Below are 25,064 nucleotides of genomic sequence, written 5' to 3' on the forward strand. Positions count from 1 at the left end.
ATTTCCTTCGCTCAAATCGTCAGATTTTTTAAATATACACTCTTTTGCATGTACTTAACTTACCTTATATTAATCTGACAATTTCGAGTATTTTTAAGGATAAATTTTTTTTCGGGCCCCCTTAACGAACTCCCCTGTGTTAAGAGCCACTATATGGTAGAGGTACATCTGAAAGGGATTTAGCACAAGGGATCATTTATTAAGTATGAAAATCCTTATAGAACGAGCAAATGAATACAACATCCCTCTATATGTAGCGTTCATAGATTTCGAAAAGGCTTTTGACAGTGTCGAACATTGGGCAGTGAAAAGTTCTTTGATTAACAGCAGAATTGACCACAGATATACAGACCTAATAGCCAATATATATAAAGATGCCACAACAACAATTAAAGTATACGAAGGAACACAATCAATTCAAATAAATAGAGGCGTAAGACAGGGTGACACAATATCACCGAAACTTTTCAATCAGGTTCTGGAAGATATCTTTAAAAGATTAGAATGGGAAGAAAAAGGTATAAAAATTTGTGGACAACGCTTGAACCATCTAAGGTACGCCGATGACATCGTATTGATAACCGATAAAAAGAAGAATTGTTTGAAATGATGAAAGAACTGGACATAGAAGCCGGAAAGATAGGCCTTAATATGAATTACAGCAAGACCAAAATCATAACAAATACAGATGAGGACATCACAATGAGGATCGGACAAGATGAAATAGAACAAGTTCACGATTATATATATCTGGGTCAAATTATAAAACTTAACAAGGAAAACCAAACAGCAGAGATCAAAAGACGAGTTAGACTGGCATGGGCGGCATTTGGAAAACTAAGCTACATCCTTAAAAACAAAAGATATCCACATCTTAAGACCAAGGTATACAATCAATGCGTACTCCCTGTTCTCACTTATGGTTCACAAACGTGGACGTTTACAAAAGCAAACATGGACAAGATCATAAAGACGCAAATAGCAATGGAAAGGCAAATGTTGTACATAAAACTATTGGATAAAAAGAGAAACGAGTGGATAAGAGAGAAAACCAAAGTTAGGGATGTTAGACAAGAAGTTGCAAAGTTGAAATGGAGATTTGCCGGACACACTATAAGACAAAAGGAAGACCGATGGAACAAAATTCTCATAAATTGGAGACCGTGGCAATATAAACGAAGCAGAGGAAGACCACAAATGAGATGGGCAGATGATGTCAAGAAGCACGTTGGCTCTAGGTGGATAACTGTAGCGACAGACAGAGAAGAATGGAAAAGGATTGGGGAGGCCTATGTCCAAAGATGGACCGAAGAAGGCTAATTAGATAGATAGACATCTGCAGGGTACCAGGTTTCTCCCCATATGATAATCTGACGCGCTCGAGTAACTGCAAAAATACCCGCTTGGGCTCCCCTACCATAAAAGTCTTTCCACTCTTACGATATTTCGTTGTAATATACTGTTTTCGAATTTATTTCAAAAGTTGCTAAGTTGCTAAGTGAATTGGTAACGTATTTTAAGTTTCTTAGGGCTTTCTCTACCCATCTTTCATCGATATGAAGTTCTTAATCTCTTACTACATCTGGTGTGGGTGATTTTTAATTTCCCTTTGCGTTTAGCAAATAAGGACTCTAGAAATCTCTTTACATTTTCCTCTATATTTTTTTGATCATTCCTCATATTTATGCGTTCCCTAGTCATGTTGCTACCATTTTGTCAAACTTTCGGTCATAACTTTCTAACCAGAAGTGATATAAAAAGAGGAAGTATACAATTGTTCTCGTCTTGCTAAGGTGCGTCGGGTAATTCATCGCTTGTACTATTTTTGCAACTTTAAAGAAGTACTTCCAGTTGCAACTTTCGAATTGAAAGCCCGAGATTAAATTTCTCACACTTGGTACCACCATTACACTTATAGACCAGGGCCCATCTGTAAAAATATTAGTACATTTGGACGTTGAGAGGTGACTTAAATTTTTTTGCAGAAATTGCTTGAAATTAACTCAAATAATAATATTTGAGTTATCTTCCCTTTCAAAAAGGTCCGGAACATTGTTTAAATAATCAAAATGTCAAAAAATTAAGGAAACATTCGATTTTTTTCTTCGTTTTTTGATTATAACTTTAAAAGTGTTCATTTTAGAGAAAAGTTATATTGACAGAAAAGTTGCGCAATTAAATTTCCTACAATATAGAATTGGTTAAAAATTAGAAAAATAGTCACCCTTGTTGCAAAATAGCAATAATTGCGAAAAAACCATACAAAAACAAGTATTCGCATTTTACGTTTTTCAACCATTTATGCTAAACTTAGGAACTTCATATTTCACCTAAAAAAACTTTATGATACATTTAAAGAATATTGTAAATTTCATTAAGATCGGTTCAATAGATTTTGCAAAATAAATTTTTTAATCCAGCTTTCGCAAATAAATTCATTTATTCAAAATGTTACAGGACTAAAAATAAAGCAGATAGCAAGTTAAAACTTTTCTTGCTTATGGAAGTGTACTGTACCTTTCATTTGAAATTTGCAAAATTCAGATCGATTAACTACCACGGCGTCAGAATTTTTTTTAAATAAACATTAATTATTGGTGCTACGCGCAGGACACCGGACAGTTTGGTCTGATTGGGCATTCCAATGACCTTTGATAATTATTGATACATTTTAATTTTTATTACATTTCGATATAAATAAATAAATTTGTTTATTGCAAAATAAAATCACATACTCTATCCTTTGAAATAACACTTTTTTTAGCAATAACTTTCTTTGTTCATATATTTTAACTTAGAGAATAAAAGTTTATTATTTTTAAATATATGCAATTGTTTAAACAATATTTCACATACAATAATAAATTAGTTTGATTTTTGTGGAATTAAAATATTAAAATACAACAAAATATAGATTAAGAAAATAATATATTAGATAAAGATTGGAAGAAATTTTGATGGAAATCAACTTGTGTGAATTGAACACCGCTGTCCTGTGCGTAGCACCAAAAATTAATGTTTATTTAAAAAATTTCCTGATGCCGTGGTAATTAATCGATTTTAATTTTGCAAATTGCAAATAAAAGGTACAGTTCACTTCTATAAGCAAAAAATAATTTAACTTGCTATCTGCTTTATTTTCAGTCTTGCAACATATTAAAAAAATGAATTTTTTTTTTGCGAAAGCTGGATTGCAAAGTTTATTTTGCAAAATCTGTTAAACCGATCCTAATGAAATTTACAGTGTTGTTTAACTATATTATAAAGTTTTTCTGAGTAAAATATGAAGGTCCCAAGTGTAGCATAAATGGTTCAAAAACGTAAAATGCGAGTACTTGTTTTTGTATGGTTTTTTTCGCATTTTTTTTAAATTTTTAACCAATTCTATATTGTTGGAAATTTAATTACGCAACTTTTATGTCAGTACAACTTTTCTCAGAAATGAATAGTTTTAAAGTTATAATCAAAAAACCAATAAAAAAATCGAATTTTTCCTTCATATTTTGACATTTTGATTATTTAAACAATGTTCCGTACCATTTTGAGCGGGAGGATAAGTCAAATATTATTCAAATAATGAATGTGTTGCATGTGTGAGTCCATACTAGTGTAGTATTACTACACTCAAATATTATTATTTGAGATATTTTCAAGCAATTTCTGCAAAAAAATTGAGTCACCTCTCAACGTCCATCTCAAAACAGATGCGCCCTGGACTATTAGTGCAAAAGAGCCTCAAACTGTAAACTTTATCAACACTTTTGCGGTGGTTTTACTTCAAATTCAGCAAAAATTATGGAGAAATGTCTCAAAATAAATAATAATTTTATTTTCCATCAAAATAAAAATACATTTTTGCATCTCGTAATATTCATATCTTTCTTTTGTAGCTGGAATATTGTATGCACCACTCATTTTTACCGCGTTTAGCGGTTTTTTATTCTTGTACATTGTTTCAAAATAATTTATTTTAGAAAATCATATGTTAATATATTCTAAGTGGTTTTATATAGCTGGTTTTATTTTTTACATCAACTGTAGAATTTCGAATAAATTTTGTATTTAGGAATTCTCTCCACGTAATACGAATTGCTCTGTCTTTTGTCTGTCGGTTATTTTTTAAACATTTTTCATTAAATTTCAATGCTCAAGTCGATTTCCAAACATTATGAAACTATTTCTTTAATCTAATATTCGATATATATGCCGTGCAAGTAGTTTTTGAAATAATTTCATAAGTAAAAACGGAGAAAGTATTTTTTATTTAAAAATTGCAGTTAAAGAATATAATTTGCTGAAGTAACTTTCAACGCAAGTAAACAGAAATGTTTCAGTCTTACAAAATTATTAATTTAAAGAAAATAAATCAAACATTTGAACAAAATATAAGCACAAAATAGCATTTAAATAGTTGGTCACTGAACTTTTACATTTATTTTTCATTCCTCCCTATCTTGGCAGATTTATTTATCAACTCTAATTGCTTTTCTGGTATCTTTGGCCTTCCTTGCTTTCTTCTCTCTGAGAGTTTACTCGTGGATTAACTTGATAACAAGGAAGAATAAATGTAAACTTAAAATAAATATAACAAAACAAAAGATGATTCAGAAGTTAGCAAACGTGATATAAACAATAATTATTGTAAATGTCAGAATACGGAGTGTGTATCACGACATGGAAGAGCAAAGGGATTTAAGTACTTGGGATGCTGGCTAAACGATAAATGGGATCCTGATGATAAAGTCAAAATTAGAATCTAAATAGCTAGAGGTACGTTCTTCAAAAAATGTTAGCACTATTCTGCAATAGAGATCTAAGTCTGGCTGCTCAATGGCGTATCAGTAAATGCTACACACTCTCTACACTGTTATAAGGGGTTGAGGGTTAAAGGCAAGAACCATGTCACGTCTGAAATCTTTTGAGATGTAGTTGTATCATCATCAACCCGTACTCGTCCACTGCTGGACATAGGTCTCCCTCAGCTCTTTCCATCTTTCTCTGTTTTATGCGGCTTGCATACAGTTGCCGACAATACGCTTCAGATCGTCAGCCCATCTGGTTGGTGGTCGTCCTCTGCTCCGTAGTGCTTCTTCTCGTGGCCTCCACTCGACAATACGTTTTGTCCATCGGTTGTCTGAGAATGTGGCGACGTGTCCTGCCCAATTCCACTTTAACGACGCAATTCTTTCGACGGCGTCCGTTGTTTTTGTTCTACGACGTATTTCTTCTTTTGGGATTCGGTTCCTCAGGGAGACACATAACGTCTGGCGCTCCATAGCCCTCTGAGTTATGCGAATCTTGTTCACTACCTTTTTTGTGAGTGTTAATGTTTCCGCTTCATAAGTTAGTACAGGCAATACACACTGGTCAAAGATTTTCCTTTTCAGGCATATGGGTAAGTCCGATTTAAATACATAGCTCAGTTTATCAAACGCTGCCCAGGCTAATCCTATGCGACGTGGGAGCTCGCACGTCTGGTTATCTATTCCCAACCGAATTTCATGTCCCAAGTACTTATAAGATGCAGACTGCTCAATATCCATTCCATCAACAACAATATTACGGTTTAACACCAGATTAGTCAATATTTGCGTCTTGTTGATGTTAATCTTTAGTCCGACATCTAAGGAAGCGTGATATAACTTGTTCAACATTATTATTGCATCATCCATACAATCGGCTATAAGGAAGATGGCATCTGCGAAGTGTGTTCTAAAAGGGTTGTGAACAGCTATGGTGAGATGGTGTCTCCTTACCGTACTCCTCGCTGCATAGAGAATTTATTAGTTTGTTGATCAGAGAGTCTTACGCTAGCCGTTGCATTGTGGTAGATATATTGTATCATGTTAGTATAGCGATGGTCTCTTCGGCATTTTGTCAATGATTTTAACATTTTCTGCTGGTTTATGGTATCGAACGCTTTCTCGAAGTACACGAATATCAGTGCCAATGGTTTGTTGTATTCCACCGACTTCTCTATCAAGTTTTTTATTACCAGTAAGTGGTCGTTAGTGCTATATCCGGATCTAAACCCAGCTTGTTCTCTAGGCTGATAGAAGTCTAACTTAGCCTCAAGTATTTTTTTGATAATTTTTGTGAAAAGTTTATATATGTGTGATAGCAGACTGATAGGATGGTAGTTTTTTTAGATCTGTTATGTCACCTTTTTTGTGCAATAAAACAATAACTCAATTGTTCCATTGAGAAGGAGTTTTTCCTTGGTAAATGCATTCGGTAAAAAGTTTGGCCAAAACCTGGATAAATTTATTTCCACCTTGTTTGATTGCCTCGATCACTACTCCGTCATCGCCAGGGGATTTATTATTTTTCATTTCTGAAAGTGTCTTTTTAACTTCGTATGGTGTTACTTCTGGCATTAATTCTGATCCCTGGTTTGTGATTTTGGGCAGGGGCTGATCTTGCCTTGCGTTGGTGCTCTCATACATTTCGCGATAAAACGATTCGACAACCTTAAGGATTTCGGCTCTATCTGTAGCAATGTTGTTGTCTTTGTTTCTTATTCTATACATATTTTTGTTGCCAAAGTTATTCGTATTTCGCCGCAAAACTTTTAAACTTTTGTTTTCTTGAATTACTTGAGTTATTTCTCTTGTATTGTTTTCTCTTACGTCTTTTCGGATTGATCGGTGGATATCTTTGGTTGTTGGTTGTATCGGTGGTTATTAAAAATACCATTGATTGAGAGAGTATCAGATGATCAAATATTGGAAAGAATGCATAAAGATAAGAAACTATTGACAACAGTTAAGCGAAGAAGAGTAGCTTATTTTGGCCATATTTTTAGAAAGGATAAGTATGGTTATTGCAGTTGATCGTTAAAGAAAAGACCTTAGAAAAACGAGGCATCGGATGAAAGAAGTTCTTTTGGCGCAAAACTTATGCCAATGGCCCAACATCAAAGAGGCCAGAAAAATTATATGATTAGCATAATATAGAGAAGGGTTGCAGTTGATGGTAGCAACTTCCGTTGAGGAGAGGGCACATGAAGAAGAAAAAGATTGAAACTCTGTATCTTTTAACCATTCAGATCGTCTTTATTTCCGCCATTTTAATTTTAATTAGATATTTATTAGCATTAGTTAAATATTTTTCAGACTTTCTGTAATCAAAATGTGATCGTTTTGTATTAGAAATCATAACGAATTACAAAAGAATCGAGACATATAATAAATTATTCAATTTTTTACGAGGCTATTTGCGAGATATTTGATTAATATACTAGACACTAACATTTGCGATTTGATGGTCTAGTTTACTTTCTTCGATTTAGGGCTGGGCATTAAACATCCGCATTCAGGTGACATAACTATCATTTGATGAAAGAGAGCAGGTAGAATACACACTTCCTACGTCTCGTTAATATGTACCTGCTTTTGATTTTATCGATCGTATCTATAAAATGTCGAGGTGGTGCCATATAAGTAGACGAAATATGTATATCGAAATTGTTACGTGAATGTTAAGATATTGTTTTATTGAAGATAAAAAACTTTTATTTATTAGATGGCTAGCACTAGGGGCCGTGTCAGGACAAGATGAATAGGTGAAATCAAACATTATCAAAACGAATTTCTAATGCTGAACGCTAAGTATTTACTTAGCTTAAGAAATCTTAAGATTAAGAAAACTTCTTTCAAAAAACTCTTTGGCTAATTTCCAATTCGCTAAAATTCAGTTTTTCCATAGAGTGATCCATTTATTCTCTTCTACATTTTCCCCTCTGCATTTCCATATACTTGGTTGTTTTCGATTTATAATCAGTTATCAGGCATATTTTCTAGCGTCTTCTTCAAATTTTGTGAACATTTTTCAAAGTTCTGTTCTTGAACTTGTCAGAAATATTAAGTCGTCTGCGAGACATATGCACTGTTGTTTTTTCTTTCAGTAAGAGGCTAGGTACCATTTAAATTTTAAAATTTGTTAACCGGATATCTTGGCGTCAATAAGGGTGCAAAAGTCAAATATTTGCCGCTCGTTCCTCTCGTATACTTAGAATTTGTAAATTCTGCCTTTCTCTTCTTTTCGGATTTTTTAGTTTCTCAATATTGTTTCATTCAGGCAACCGGCGACTCTGCTCTTTTCACTTGATCTGCCACTTTTGTTTCGAGCTTTCCGTTGCTAAATAGTGTGATAACTAGATATTTAAATAAAAAATAAATAACCATTGTCAATTTCGTTGCAAAACGAAAATACAGCCGCATCATATTCTAGTCCAATCAGAGAGTGCAGCAAGCACCTCTACCGGTATCGAAACTTATTAGTCTCTCATCAGGAGGCACATATGCTGCTGTCTCTGATCCAACCAAAACAAAATCCGGCGTGCAGTCACGGATAACAACTAACGAAATGGCATAGATGCCCTAGCGGCCACTGCTAGTAAAAGACTAAGTTTTCAGTCTAATGGGAATCACCAGACTGAAAACAATGGGAACCTGCTCTAGTTACACCTCCTTTGCACCTCTGGTTAAACTCTATCACTTGTTCTATTATCTGACCTTCCAGCTTCAATTTACATCATAGGCGTAACCAGGGGGGGGTTTTGGGGGTTGTAACCCCCCCCCCCCATTGGGATGTACTTTGAGCTCTATACGCTTAACACCATAGCTCTCAGAGACCTTCCAGTAGTTGTAACCCCCCCCTTTCAGGTAGTTGTAACCCCCCCCTTAGGATCATCCTGGTTACGCTTATGATTTACATCTTATTGGATTTGCTGTTATAACCATGCATTTTACCTTTTTCGGGAAATTAACATGTTAAATATTCTGGCGATTTTAGTATTGGTGCAGCATGCGTTGTAAGTCATCTTCACTTTGAGATATTAGTATTGCATCCTCTGCATACATAGCACATTATTTTCATTTGTTTTTCTCTCATACGGTATCCTTTTTTAGTTTTTACTTTTTTATTATTTCCTCACTGATCATGTTGGAAAATAAAGGGCTTAGGGAATTATTCCATTGACAGCTTCAATTGTGCCAATTAGTACATCATCTACTTTTACTTTTATTGTGTTATTCTGGTAGACATTTTGACCTAAATACATATACACTCGCGATCATAAAATCCGGGTCACCTTAAAAATCACCGATATTTCATTTTAACAAGCTTTATCGTAAATAATAATAACACAAATACAAACTAATACATGTTTCTGACAATTGTTGTCGGCTTAGCGATTTCCTTTGTAAAAAAGAATTCCAAAATTGCCGATTTCGCGGAAAAGTGAAAACGTGTCAAAATGAACGGTATCTATAACTGTCAAACGCAGTGAACACCGTTTATTATTGCCGTCTTAGTTGTTCATTAGTGTCATTATTAGTGTTTATTATTGTTTATTTTTTGCCAAAAATGCCTTTGGCTGTTGTTAAAACGGCACGAATTGTTGCGCTTGTGGAAGACGGTCACGCTCAACGGCAAGTCGCAAGAACTGTTGGTGTAAGCCTTTCTACGGTTCAACGAGTACTTCAACGATTTAAGGAGACGGGTTTGCTAACCAGACGGCCTGACTCTGGACCAAGAAGAAAGACCACGGCACGAGATGACCGTTTCCTTGTGTTTCAAACTTTACGAAACCGGACCTCAACTGCAGTTGTGCATCGAAATCGTCTACAGGAAGTGCGAAATTGCAACGTTAGAGTTGCAACAGTCAGGAGAAGACTTCGCTCTTCTGGACTATCTTCTCCGGTAATGGCTACAGGACCGCCACTTCGCCGGGAAGATCGAGTTCACGACTAGCTTTTGCTCGACAATACGCGCATTGGGGAATTAACGATTGGAGCAGTGTTATTCTCAGATGAATCCCGTTTCTGCCTAACTGGATCCGATGGACGTGTAAGAGTTTGGAGGAGAACCGGCGAACGATTTTCACAAGCTTGCATTGCTCCAAGAATGCCATTTGGTGGTGGATCGGTTATGGCTTGGGGAGGTGTGGCTTCCGACTTCCGCACAGAGTTACCTTTTGTCGAAAATGGGTCCTTAACTGCAAGAAGGTACATTACGGAGATTCTGGAGGAGCATGTTATGCCCGCCATGGTGGGGCTTGGAGAAGATGCCGTTTTTATGCAGGACAACGCGCGACCGCACGTTGCCAGGATCAGTATGCAATACTTGGACAAGGTTGGAATTACGAGGTTACCCTGGCGAACTAGGTCTCCGGACATAAATCCTATCGAACATATCTGGGACGATTTGAAAAAACGTATTCAAACCCATATACCTTCTCCTAACAACGCACAGGAGCTTAAGGATCTGTTGGTTAGAGAGTGGAATAACATACCACAACATCTAATCCGGAGTAAAATTGAGAGTATGCCCCATTGTCTGCAAGTGGTTATTAGAGCTCAGCAAGGGGAGGCAATACACGATATTAGACATTGAAATTTCACTGATATTCTACCACGTTCTGTACTTTCCATTTTTTTTTCGTTTGTCTGAATTATCAACAATTTTATTTTGTTATCTGCTGTTTCAATAAAAACAATAAAAAACCGTTTTTTTTTCAAACAAACATTGATGACAAATAAAAAATACATTAGCTTAACCTAAAAAAATGTTATTACTGTACCAGAGTCAAAAATGTTCAAGAAACTTGGAATTTTCAGGGTGACCCGGATTTTATGATCGCGAGTGTATTTACAGAAAATAAATTAGGTCATATTACTCGTTAAGTAATATTGATGGTGTTGTCTTAAATGTTGACCATAAAAAATATTGACTTTATTCACTGAAATTGTTTGATTTTTTATTGCTAAAGAGAAAATCAAATAAACAAGCCAAATATGCAATATTATCCATGGCTTTATTTGCATTTTATATACCTTTCATGTTTAATGGTTCTTTATAGTATTTTGCAACGCGAAACATCTCTGAATCACTTCAACTTCAAGGTTCATTAATAGCCTTTAAAACTTTCAAAGGATTCTGTATGCAGTGTCATTCGAAAAATAAATAGCTTTTGTTTATTAAAATTTCATAATGTCAATATGTTTATGTACAGATATTTTCAAGATGGTATTTAGCCCAGTAAATGAACGTGAAATACGGCGATACCGTGTAATTTTCAGGGCCATAGAATTGCATGAAAATTTGGGTTTAGGTTCTTCTTAACCACCAGTTTACTTTTGGATTTGTGGCATTGGTATATTATGATCTTTTATCCTTTGGTTCTGAATAGTTCTATGGAGGTCATATTCGTCCATTGTCGTAGATTTTTAAGCCAAGAGTTTCGTCTTCCTCCTGGTCCCCTTTTGTTATTGATTTTGCCTTAGATTATAAGTTGGAGCAGTTCATACTTTTCATTTTTTACGGTGACCAAAATATTGTGTTTTCCGTTATTTTATTATAAGCATAAGCTCTCTTTCCTTGTTCATCGTCCGCAAGGCTTCCGCATTTATCGTATGGCTCATGTAGTATATTCTGAGAATTTTACGGTAACACCAGAATTCGACCGCTTGGATTCTTTTTTGTGTTGCTTCTGTCATTGTCCAGGCTTCAATACCATAGAGCAAGGTAGAGAAAACATGGCACTTAAGTATTCTAGTTCTCAATGAGATATCCAGCTGGCGTTTGCATATAACTTTTTGCACTTTGTAAAACACTGTACGTGCCTTTTTCAGACGTGTTTTTATCTCTAGTGAGTGATTCTAAGTTTCATCAATATTACTTCCAAGGTACATTATTCTTTTTACTCTTTCCAGATCTGGTCCGGCATCATTGACCTTCACCCTTCTGTTTTGGTGCTTGCTGATGACCATCGTTTTTGTCTTCTTTGTTTTCAATTTCATTCCAAATTCTCTACAGGCTGTCGTTACTCGGTCCATTAGGTGTTGCAGTGCTTCAGCATTATCTGCCAGAATGACCGTGTCATCAGCGTATCGCAGGTTATTTATAAATTGCCCGTTTGTAATTATACCATCCAAGGTGCCTTCCAAAGCTTTATTAAATATCTTCTCAGAGTAAACGTAGGACATCAAAGGTGACAGGACACATCCCTGTCTTGCTCCCTTCTCTATATTGATTTTCCAGATGTTTCGCTTTTAATTTTGATTTTAGAATTTTGTTCTTGGTAGAGGTTTGAAATGATCCTTAAGTCTTTATCGTCGATATTACATGACGATATTATATTTCAAACGGTAGAAGCGAAATTCAGATTAAGGGCGAAAAGTTAAATAAGAAAACAACAAACCAATTTTTAAGATAATATATTATATTGGTTCCACTAGCTCGGAGCATAATTTTTATTTTACTAAGCAGTTCATAAATTATTATTCTAATGATACTATAGAAGTGAACTTATAGAGAGGGGGACTGTCTACGCAATTTTAGACCTTAGCTGGTCTAAAAGCCTTCAATCCATTTCCCTTTATTTTGGACTTATTTAAACATTGAGAATATATGAATTATGTAAATTATTCTGGGATATTATTTCTTCCTTTTATCGGAAAAATTATCACAGATTGTCCATCACTAAAGAAATTATTAAAGATCTCAATTTGTTAACATTTTAAAGCAGTCGTTTTTGACTCTGAGTGTTATTATATTCGCCAGTTTTTCTAAAATCTGTCAAAAGGCAAAGATTTAGTATATGGTCCAATACAGTCGAACCCGCTTATTAGAGTACCGGTTATAAGAATATCCCGGTTTATGGAATATAAATTCGAGGTCTCGAAACGTTTCCATATACTCCTTAATAAATTTATCCGTTTATAGGAATACGCTTTAATAAAATAATACCGTTTAATCGAATATTATTCAGGTCAATGAATAAATTTTTACCTATAACTTCCTAAAAATTATGTCTGCTATTTTATGTTTTATGTTTTCTAGCCAAGGCCCTCGAAGGTCTGTAGTGCTGTTTTGTATATTTTGGGTTTGTCAGGTAATAATACTTTATTACTACTGTTTATGAGTAACAATTCAATCGATTGCCGACAATGGTCGGCGTACCGCGTATTTTACAGGTCGTAAAATGATTTCATATTTTCTATACCTACATTACCTACAATACCTACCAGATTATTACCACACACTTGCTTGTTATAAAAGTTTTAGAAACAGTTAATCGGCCATCGTAACCGTTTGTAATGTTATAGCAAGTTTTATGGAGGGCCAATCCAATGTAAATTTTTCTAATTTTTTAAATTTAGAACAACAAGTGACTAGTATTTTATGTAACAAAACAAAACAAGCTTTTTACCCATAATATTTTTCAAGACAAAATAATAAGAAAACATTTACAGATCTATATATTGCATAGTATGCATAGGTACATTTCGTATTAATTACCTGTATGCATCCATACAATATAATGTAATTTGTGTTTTTTAATAAGTAAGTAATAGTTACACTACTGTATTGTTGACATAAAAAGAACTAGAACCATATACACATACATATTCGGTACACTTATTTTGGCTAACCACCAATGCTCGGTTATTAGAATATCCCGGTTATAAGAATATTTTTGATCGGCACGAAGGCTATTACAATAAGCGGGTTCGACTGTATATGCAGCCGGAAGATACAGTAAAGCGACTGTAGATGGCAAACGATTGGATTCCCGTCGCATTGCGACGGATAAAATCACTATAATCACATTATACAGTCTGTTCCAACGAAAATTTGACCCCCCCCCCCCCCAGGAACTCATAAACCAAGAGCTTCTTCAAAATTTAAAAAACACGTCAATTTATAATTCATGCTTTCAAAAGTAACTCCCTACTGCATCGCATCAACCACCACTTTTTTTTAAATAGCAAGTGCGGTCGAGTGGCACACCATTTGAAAGGTATTTTTTTTTCTCTACACGACACTCTATTTTTTTTTAATTTGAGTAATAAGTTTAAGGATAATTTTGGACTTAACAAATATATTATAAATTAGTTAAACCCAAAAGTGCCTTTAAAGTTATTCCGCAAATTTAAAAAATTTAGAGGGTCGCGTACAGAAAAAAAAAAATACCTTTTAAATGATGTGCAACTCGACTACACTTGCTATATAAAAAACTGTGGGGGCAGTAAGGGTTACATTTGAGACCATGAAATTTGCATAAAAATTCGTCCCCCTTCCAATACAAATTATTAATTTGTGAAGAAACTCTTGGAATCTGGGTTTCGGGGTGGGGGGTGAAATTTTTGTTGGAAAACACTGTAGTTATGTGATGTGTATCTTACAATGCTCTAGTACAGCGGTTCTCAATCTTTTTGAGTCATGTACCACCAAATACCTTTTATTATCTTTGGTACCACCTAACTGAAATAATTATCTAGCTAATTGGTCTAATTAACTATAAAATGGTGCTGATTTTGGCTGCTTTTGTGTTTTGTGTACCACCTCAAATAATGATATGTACCACAGATTGAGAACCGCTGCTCTAGTATACGCGTTCTGATATAATCTCCTAAAATGTTATTCATTTTTACTCAAAACTCGGTTAGTTTTTAAGTTATGAAACGCTTAAAAAAATCATTGTGTAGGTTTTTTAAGGGCGATAAAATCATTTAAATTATTTTTTAAATCCTTGTTTTTGAAAGAGTTGTAGTTGAAAGGGCTTGAACGAGTCACTAATCACCATTGTATGCAAAGTTTGAGGAGTTTGAGAGTTTGAGCGAACCAATTTTTATTTTACAGAAAAACAAAAATATCTAAAAAAACAAAACCTACATTTTCTTACTCTTCGAGATTTTTCTAATCACTAATAATTTTTAAGTTATATTGGGAAAAAGCATTTTTACTATAAAAGGAAGCACATTTTATCGTAAATAACTTAAAAAGTATTAACTTAGTGAAAAAATCGTTTAGAACAAAAGTTGCTTAGAATTATTAGTCAATTTATCCTTTTCTGAACGTACGTTTTTCGCCCCCGAGAGAAAAGAATGAAGTAGAGGGTAGGAGGAACCTAAAACTAAACTCTCATGCAATTCGGTGATGACGCGGAAAATACACGGTATCGCCGTATTTCACGTTCATTTAACTGCCTATTAATAAAACTTTCAAAGGATTTTGTATGCACTGATATTCGAATAATATCTTTTGTTTATTAACAGCATACACTTTTCATAATGTCAATATAGTTTGTGCCGATATGCTCAAGATGGTCATATTGTTGGGAAAGTAAAATTGCATAAAAGAAATCATTATTTGAGCTCCCGTCCATAAACGATCATCACATAATTACTCACAGTTTGCTTTGTCAAAACTAATAATAAAAGGATATAAAAACGAAAGTAATTAATCATAAAAATGTATGTCTTCATTGGGAAATACGCTGGAATCTCTTTGTTGTTAGCAAAATTTGTAGGTGTCAGCGATTGACTGTTTTCTTTGAATGATATGAGTAATGAAATGAAAATAAATCGTTATAAGAAACTTTCATCATTATTTCTAGGTTAATGTAATTAAATAATTTATGTAACCTTAGGATCAAAAATGAGGTTACATAAATTCATTATTGAATTTTATAATATATAGAGGTTTTGTATCCATTTATGACCAGCCACTAGCTTGATGTCATCAGTCCATATAGTCTGAGTCTACCTCATCGTCTTTTATTTGCTCTTGGTCGCAATTCAACAGTTCCAACGATTGTCTTACATTCTTCCTATGTGTCTCGACCAGTTCTATTTCAGCATGGCAATCTTTTGATGGTGATTTTTCTGATGATGGTTATTTTTGAATTACTAATTTCCTCGTTTTCATTATTAACTAGTTTTGTAATTATGTTTGTAGATATAGTAAGGCTAAAAATTACAATTTGAAAAAAACTACCGACTACTTTTCTTGCTATTATCTAACTATTTATATAGCTTCAGAACAACTTTTCTTATTTGTACATCATAATATGTTTTATACATATATTTTAATAAACATGACGATATATTTTAATGTTTGAAAAGTGTAAGACTAAAAAGTAAAAAATAAAAAATAATATAAAAAAATCAACTAAAAAGCAAAAAATAAAAAAAAAATAAATTCGAAGGATTATTCGAAAAGAAAAACTGTTAGATAGATTAAATATACAAAAATATCACACATTCGTTAAAAAATTGAAAAAATTTAACACATTCGTTAAAGAAAAGAGTGGGGCGCATCTTCATCGAATAAACGGTTTTCGCCCTACGATTTTCTTTAACGAAGGTTTTGATTTTTTCAATTTTTTAGTGAATGTGTGAGATTTTTGTATATTTAATCTATCTTACAGATTTTTTCGAATAATCCTTCGAGATTGAATTTTTTTATCTTTTGCTTTTTAGTTGATGTTTTTATAATATTTTTAATTTTAGTCACTCGCAATAAAGAAAAGCTTTTCTTAAAATTTTTTTTTTCATATTTTTTATTTTTTACTTTTTAGTCTTAGACTTTTCAAACATTAAAATATATCGTCATGTTTATTAAAATATATGTATAAAACATGTGATGTAGAAACATGAAAAGTAGTCGGAAATTGCAAAAAATTTGAAACTTTAATATTTATTTATTATTGTTCTTAAAATTATGTATATTTCATATAATTAGCTACAATATGTAAAAGCTTCAAGTTTCTTCATTGTAAAAAACAAGAGAATTTAAGCATTTTCCATTAAAATCGTTTTTTATTTAAATAATTAATAAACATATTTTTTTTATTGACTATTCGTGTATTGTTCCCGCGAATGCATATATGTCGGCATTTTGATTAATTATCATTAAAGAAAATGTAGTCAAATTAACGTCTAAAGATTTGACCCAAACGATTTAACTAAAGAAAAGCGTTTAATAAAAATAAAACTTACATTATATTTTACATTAATTATATAGGTATCTATTCCATTCCTGCTGATCTCTTGCCAAAGTTCTTATTTTCGTCCATGTTTTCCTACGATTCTTGCTAGTGCTTTATCCCATATTGGACGAGGTCTTCTCTTTTCGTTCTATTTGTAGTTTTGCTTGCTACATTTCTTTCACTGGTCTTGTATTTTTCATTCTTTGTAACGAGCCAACCAACTCAATTTTTTTTTCAACAAATTATAATGTCTTCTCTTATCTTAGTGTTTTGGTATTTTGTCCATCTCAGTTACTCCTCTTTGACTCTTCAGGTATTTCATTTCTATAGGCTGTATCTTACAATTTTGCCTCTTGTTAATACCCACGATTCACATCCAAAATTTTAACTATAGATTGGTCTATAACTAAAAATAATAGTTCTATAGATTGATTTGAACATATATTGTTAGTTATACTAGATCCGAGATAGTTAGTATCCGATTTGAACATATATTGTTAGTTATACTAGATCCGAAATAGTTACAGCTGTCTACTATCTGATATTTCTACAATTGGTTACTCAGATGAATAGTGTAGAATCTGTCTATCCTCACTATTTTCATCTTGTTTTTATTGATCTTAAGACCAACTTTAATGCTTTTCAACTCAAGTCTTCGCAGAAGATCTAATATTTGCTGTAAATCTGCTGCTCTATTGAAACACACTTCTTGTTCTCTAATCCTTATGCCCTCCACATTTTCTATACATTTCTATTTTTAGCCATCGTCTTTAATGCTTCAATACTTTTCCCTTTATTCCTTCCTATTTCTTCGATCGAATCTTTCAGTTCCCTTCTGGGTCATCCCCTTGTCCTTTTCCTTCTACTTGACAATTCTAATTGAAATATATAATAATATACGGTTTTGTTATTTCCTGACCGTGAATTTTTAAATAGAAACTTTTTAATTCCTGGGTTTTTCGGTCTGATAAAAATAAAACACTTTATTATGGCTTAAACGTTTCGGCTAATTGCCATTTTCAATAAGCACTTTAATTAATAATTATAAACATTAAATAAAACAGAGCACTAAAATTTACAATACACTTGTTAGCTTGGCGTTTTATTGTGAAATGCGAGCTTGACTCTTGAAAACCATATTATGGCCGAATTAAAATTGCCGTCCATTGAGGACCGTATTTAAAATATTTGCCAAATTTTACATTTATAAAAATTAAATCAATTTATTAAATTATGATATATATTGGAGAGATCCTGATGTCAGTTTTATTATTTATGCAATTTTGGTCTTTCTTTCTATAAATCATTTCCAATATACATCTTTTGTTGTAGTTTTGTTCTTTTTCTAAAATTTGTACATTTCCAAAATCAAAAGCATGGTTATTTTCTATGGAATGTTTGGCTAATGCTGTAGTGTTTTCTTTGTTGGTTTGTACACTATGTTTGTGTGCAACAACCCTTTTGTGTATATATTGATATGTTTGCCCAATGTATGTCGAATTGCAGTCTTTACAATTTACTTTATAAACAACATCTGACTGCTGGTCCTTAGTAACAATGGGTTTAAATTTTGAAAAACACTGGATAATGGATTTTCAGAACAAATGTCGAGAATGTTTGCAAAATATGTTATTAATGTTGGACATAAAGCGTCTAAAATATCGGGGCAATGTTTTTCAAAATTTAAACCCATTATTACTAAGGACCAGCAGTCAGATGTTGTTTATAAAGTAAATTGTAAAGACTGCAATTCGACATACATTGGGCAAACATATCAATATATACATAGAAGGGTTGTTGCACACAAACATGGTGTACAAACCAACAAAGTAAACACTACAGCATTAGCCAAACATTCCATAGAATATAACCATGCTTTTGATTTTGAAAATGTACAAATTTTAGAAAAAGAACAAAACTACAACATAAGATCTATATTGGAGATGATCCATATGAAGAAAGACCAAAATTGCATAAATAATAAAACTGAAAATAAATAATTATTTTAATATCTAAAAATAGTTCCAAAATAATAAAAAAACTTTTAGCAAGATCATTCGCTATAGAAAAAAATATTTCGTCATCTACTTTTTTTATTTAACTATATTTTTTACGGTCAGCTTATTTGAAACTAACATCACTTCTTGTTTCTTCCAGGTGATTGTAGGAAGCTTCCTAATTGTACCTCTGAACAGTAATCCTGTTAGTCTTTCGCGCTCAAAGAGATCCTTTAGTAGCCAACCCAAAGGATACTGGAGCAAAAAGTTGACATGGAAAACCGAGTGGGTAAAAGTTTGGAAGCAAGAGAAAAAGCTCAAGTGGGTTTCCGAGTGGAAGAAGACCCAAGTACCTGCATGGAAAGAAGTCCAGGTCCCAATTTGGAAGGAAATACAAGTTCCCGATTGGAAAGTGATTTCTAAACCAATATGGAAGGAAATTCAAGTTCCAGCATGGAAAGAGATACAAGTTCCTGATTGGAAGGAAGTGAAGGTTCCGGCTTGGAAGGAAATAAAGGTGCCTGATTGGAAAGAAATTCAAGTGCCAGATTGGAAAGAGGTTCAAGTTCCGGCTTGGAAGCAAATTTGGATTCCAATCTGGAAGGAAGTTCAAGTGCCTGCTTGGAAAGAAATCCAAGTTCCTGATTGGAAGAAGTCATATGCACCAGAATGGGTAAAAGAAGGAATCCACGGAGAGCACTATTTGGGCAAGGACGACCACGGCAGTGAATATACAGCTCATGACATCTGGAAGAAGAAACTCATCTGGAAACCTGTCTGGAAGAAGGTGTGGAGGACAGAAAAGAAGCAAATCTGGGTTCCTCAAAAGAAGATGGAGTGGAAGTCCGAATGGAAACAAATCTGGAAAACCGAGAAAAAACAAATATGGAGAACAGAAAAAGTACAGATTTGGCGAACGGAAAAACAACAAATATGGATCCCAAAGAAAGAACAAATTTGGAGGACTGAAAAGAAACAAATTTGGGTACCAAAGAAACAGTTGATTTGGAAACAAGAAAAAGTTCAAATCTGGAGAACGGAGAAAGTTCAAAAGTGGGTGACGGAGAAAAAGGAGATCTGGAAGGACGAATGGAAACAGATATGGGTTCCGGTATGGAAAACGATAGAAGTGCCTGCTTGGAAGAAAATCCAAAAACCGATATGGGAAAAAGTGTGGGTGAGCGTGCACGTACATGAAGACCATCACGGTCACGGTTGGGACTAATATTTGTTGTTTTTTTATTTTTCTGTACATAATTCTTTTGTTCTAGTACAAAAACTGTAAAATTGTATATACGACAGGTCTGCCAGTGAGTTATTTTCTTAATAGTGTATGCTTAGGAATATTGTTTGTTGTATTTGTTTTTATTTTTAGGTATTAAATATTTTTAAATAACTTTATCTTTTAATTTTTGGCTAAATTTTTCTCTATATGTGTTTAAAACAGCTTTAATGTCCAAAGCGATATATAGAGCGAAAGAGTTCTATATAGAGCGAAAACTTGGGAGGCATATAACATACCCGTGAAGAAAATACAAACATTCATTAACAATATTTGTCAACAAAGTAAAATTGGTAATATAAAACTGCTTACAGGGGAAAAATCTTTTGAAAAGATCATTATAAGAATATCATCAAAAAGTGGGATGGATAGACCCCCTCCCAGAGAACCAAACAAGAACATTAACACATTGAACAAGAGATAAGGACTGACTTTTGACATGCTAGCAAAGAAAATAGCGAGGAGACTGCTAAACACATAGAGGAGAAGTATACAGAGAAAGCAGGAGCCAGATAAATATGGACAGAAGTGAAGGGATTAACAAAGGAAAGAAATAGAAGGACCTAGTTAACAAACAAGCACACCCTTACTTGCAGGATTAGAAAACCTGCCAGAATTACATTAATAAGTGCGATAGAAACATGAGTTCATAAATGCGATAGAAACAACGGCACAAAGAATAAGAAGATAGTTATAGATTTCTAGATATATTTTTGATTGGCTCATTCTTTGTAACTCTTCCCATTGTTTGGATTTTTCCAATCTACTTTTATTTTTATTTCTTTATCATTAAGATGTTTATTTCGAAAAGAAATTATGGTCCAATAAAAAGTGTTTTTGTTTTGTGACTAATTCGTTTCCAATTATATTTTCCTTCATTTTTATATGTCTTTTTAGAAGACTTGACGCAACTTATTTCTCTGTTTCTATTCCCATCCAAGTTTCTCAGTTCACTCTAAGTCTTTTCTTTCCAATGCTTAGTGATTCTTTGTCAATGGTCCTCCGGATAGATGAGATCTATCTTGCATGCTCATTCCTTGTGGGTTCCAGCTGAAATATTCCTTTTCGAAACAGCATCTAGTTCTCTAAAAGTGTGTCCAAGCTAACTCCACTTTCGTTCTTTGATCTGCATTTCAATACTCGTTTATCATATCTGCCTCCACAGTTCTTCGTTTAAAATGATCTCAAGCCATCAAATTTTGTGATTTGTCTGAAACTATGACTGATAAATAAATGGAGAATTTTTGGCATACTTCTCATGAGCTATGAGAATTTCATCGAAATCGGATGTTTATTAAGAAGTATATAATATGCATGGTAGCGTATTTATATGAATACGTGTATGATAGCATTATAAAGGTCGTCAAACGGTGACATTTTTAAGGTTACAGTTCCCTTAAAAATAGTCGTTTTTTTTTGCAAACCATCGACATATCTGATGTTACTTAGATGCACTCCATTGACTAATATGGCTTTCTGTAGTTCTCCCAGTACTTGCTCGAATATATGTTCAGAGCGCCTACATATTGAATAACACCGGGGACAGAGGGCATCCCTGTCTCACTCCTCTATCTATGGAGACTGCTTCTGTCGACTGGTCATCCATTTTAATGTTGACATTTTTGTTGTAATATAGTAAATTACCTATATACCATCCTCATCCTGCCTTCAAAATTGAACATAGGCCTCCCCTAATTTCTTCCAGTTCTGTCAGTATTTAGCTTCCCGTAACCAATTCCCAGTAACTATTTTAACGTAGTCTGTCCATCGTGTAGGTGTTTTACCTCTACTTCTTCTGTCTACTCATGGTCTTCACACTGTAATTTTTTAGGTCCACCTCCCGTTCTTCATTCTGGCTACATGGCTCGCCCAATTTAACTTCAGCCATGCTATTCGCTCTATGACATCTGTGACGTTTCTCCTTCCTCTGATTTCCTCGTTTCTATGCCTGTCTCTGAGAGTCAGTCCAAGTAGTGATCGTTCCATTCTTCTTTGGGACATGGCATGATTTTCAAATACCCATCATCTAAGCCCATTTCTTTCAAGATAAACGAGTAACGTGTCATATATTCTATTAAATGCTTTTTTGTAGTCAATAAAACAAATAAAGGGTCAGGGGGACGAACGATGAATGTCTATCTGGAGGCATTTCCGTAAAAGGAGAAACAAAGTTACATATTCATTGTTTTTCCCCCTTGCGTCCAATATTGTAAAGTGTTTTTAAGACGATTCTCATCGTTATTTCCCTGGCCATTCACAGGTTGATAGTACTCTTTCTAAGCTAACAAATTGCACAAAAATCGCAAAATGACCAAAAATTTACATTCATCGTTTTTCTCTCTGACCCTTCAAATATATGCATCGCAGTTGTGCCAGACTTCTGCATAAACACTTGTTGAGTCCTTGTTGAACCTCTCGGTTACCTAAAGTGGTCAGCAAACTTTTAATCCAAAGAGCCAAACATGAACATTACAACAATTTAAAAAAAATTGGGGGCCAAATCTGCTTGTTCAGCAAACTTTTATTACGCTAAATAAAACTAAAGGGTCTAATAGTCAGTCGGTTAAGATAGTGAAAAATGCTCCCAGCGATATTCCAAAGTAGAAGAACCACATGTTGTACATCAAAAAGTATTCGACCAATAAAATGTTTAAACCCATAACCCCATCCATAAACCCCCAAAGAATTAAAAAGTGTTTTTTCGTTTTTTGGCGATACCTTCGTTTCTAATCATCGTAGACATTTCTATTTTCTTTCGTTTTGTAGGGTTTTATTTCCTACAACACTCTATTTTTTACAAAATTTTTGGCGCAAAATCCAATTTTTTTTAATGTTGACATGTAGAACCGAAAAGGGAAAGAACGGCAAACGTGAGCTTTTCTAGCTGATCATAAGAATCAGAAATATTATTTCAAGCGTTGAAAATGATCATATATCTTCCTTCTCCAGGTCATTCAAAGCCAGTGATGTGGGAGAGAGTGATGTCTCCTTCCCACATCACTGTTCAAAGCAGACCACTTCTTGTGTTGTGAATATTTTTTCTTCTCCAATATTTCCAATTCAACACAAAGACGTTCGAATTTAGAGCGCCGTACCTCCTTGTTTTTTAAATCCAGAAATTGTATTTCAAAGCTATTAATGCCAATTTCAAAAGGAGAAAATTTCAACTCAGTTGTTGTAGCATTAAGAGAATTTTTGACAAATGCTAAAGTTTGTAAGTTTGATAAAAGCTAATTTATTAGAATAAGATGTAATGTTTTTCCTACCAATCTTTTTAAAGGAACATATTATTGCGCTTTCCGTGGATATCTGTACCAGAGCCGCACTTAATGAGCCAAAGAGCCACATGCGGCTCCGGAGCCGCACTTTGCCGGCCACCATCGCGGAATCCAAATTGTGTCCATGATACTTGTTCTTCGCATTTTTTGTATATTTTCTATTCTGTTATACTAATGGTCAATATTTTCGTTAGCAAGTTTTAGAGAAAATTTTATATCATTTATAGTCTGGGCTGATTATCGGAGAATAGGCCATTTTTGGGAAAAGTTATTTACCAGCAATTTTATTGCTGGAATCGAAGCTTATGATTATATATATTAATAATATAGGTATGCAAAATCCGCAGATAGTGTGCTACTTTTTTTATAAACAAAATGGCGCCCGAAAATCGTGTTTTTTTCAATTATTGCCCTATAACTCCGAAGATTTTAACTTTACAACAAAAATACTCGAATAAAAATTCACCGTGATTAAATTCTGCATAGAGACGTGCTTTTACGGATCTGCTCCGACGAAAATTTTCGTCGGAAAATGCAGATTTTCCCAACAAAATCTTTAATTTTCAAATAAAGTTTTAGATAAGTAATTATCTACCAATAATTAAGTAATTTGGTGACTTAAAAGCTTTCTTGGTTTAGATTATAGTTCCAAAAGCTGGTGAAAATTAAACGAATATTTTAGCAACAATTCAATTGTTAATTAATAATTTACGGTCGCAATAATAACCAAAATAATTATGATACACTGATCAAACTTTGAAATCTTATAAAGATAACATTTTGTCGACAAAATATAAATTTTTTATTTTTTTGCATAATCTTTAAATGTTTTAAAAAAATAGTTATAAACAAGTTAGCGTTTCTCGAAAAGTTTTTATTATATTATAATTTTAAAAAATAGCTAAAATGCGCATTTCAAATATCTTGAAAATGAATGCTTTAAAACTTTTTTGCAACCATTTGCAAAAAAGTTATGAAACAGCAAATTAAACATACGATTGCTATGGTGTTTATAATTTTTTTAATTCTTTCAAAGCTTAGAAGTGAGTTTAAAGTACAAGCTAATTATTTACAAAAAAAAAAATCGATTATCAGTTTAATAGTTATATTTTAATTAAAGATTATAAATATATTTTTTTGTAATTTACACGCATGAAAGTAGAATCATACAGTACTGTAGCCAAAAATTTTCACTCGGAGCGACGACCGGCCGCGCGAGAAGTACACTTTTATAAATAATACATGCTGCGTGTCAGTCGCTTCGAGTGAACATTTTAGCTCCGACTCTGTATCAGGCCTACTCTTGCGCTAAAAATTACAATAAAAAGTATTTTTAATCTTTGATTAGAATATAACAATTGCACTAATTTTTGACATTCTTTGTAAGTAATTAGATTGTACCATATACTCACTTTTAAGCTTTGAAACAATTAAAACAAATTATAAACAACGAAGAAATCGTATATTTAATTTGCTGTTTCATAACTTTTTTGCAAATGGTTGGAAAATTTTTTTAAAGCATTCATTTTCAATACCTATGAAATACGAGTTTTAAGTATTTTTTAAAATTAGAATATAATAAACAATTTCTGAGAAATGTTAATTTGTTTATAACAATTTTTTTAAAACATTTAAAGATTATGCAAAAAAATGAAAAATGTATATTTTGTCGACAAAATATTAAATAGGCATCACACCTTAACAATCTTTCTAAGTTTGATCAATGT

At 33.4% G+C, this 25,064-nt stretch overlaps 1 protein-coding gene across 1 annotated transcript in view; it reads left to right on the forward strand.

The window, feature by feature from the left end:
• Positions 1–20,173, forward strand: part of LOC126884791 (golgin subfamily A member 6-like protein 6) — a 45,733-nt gene extending 25,560 nt beyond the window's left edge. Inside the window, exon 2 of the mRNA XM_050651025.1 lies at positions 18,938–20,173. Coding sequence (XP_050506982.1) covers positions 18,938–20,002 — 1,065 coding nt within the window. The 3' untranslated portion in view covers positions 20,003–20,173. The remainder of the gene's footprint in view (positions 1–18,937) is intronic.
• Positions 20,174–25,064: the final 4,891 nt, after the last annotated feature.

The sequence above is a fragment of the Diabrotica virgifera genome, chromosome 5, assembly GCF_917563875.1.
Source record: "Diabrotica virgifera virgifera chromosome 5, PGI_DIABVI_V3a".
Lineage (NCBI taxonomy): Eukaryota > Metazoa > Arthropoda > Insecta > Coleoptera > Chrysomelidae > Diabrotica > Diabrotica virgifera.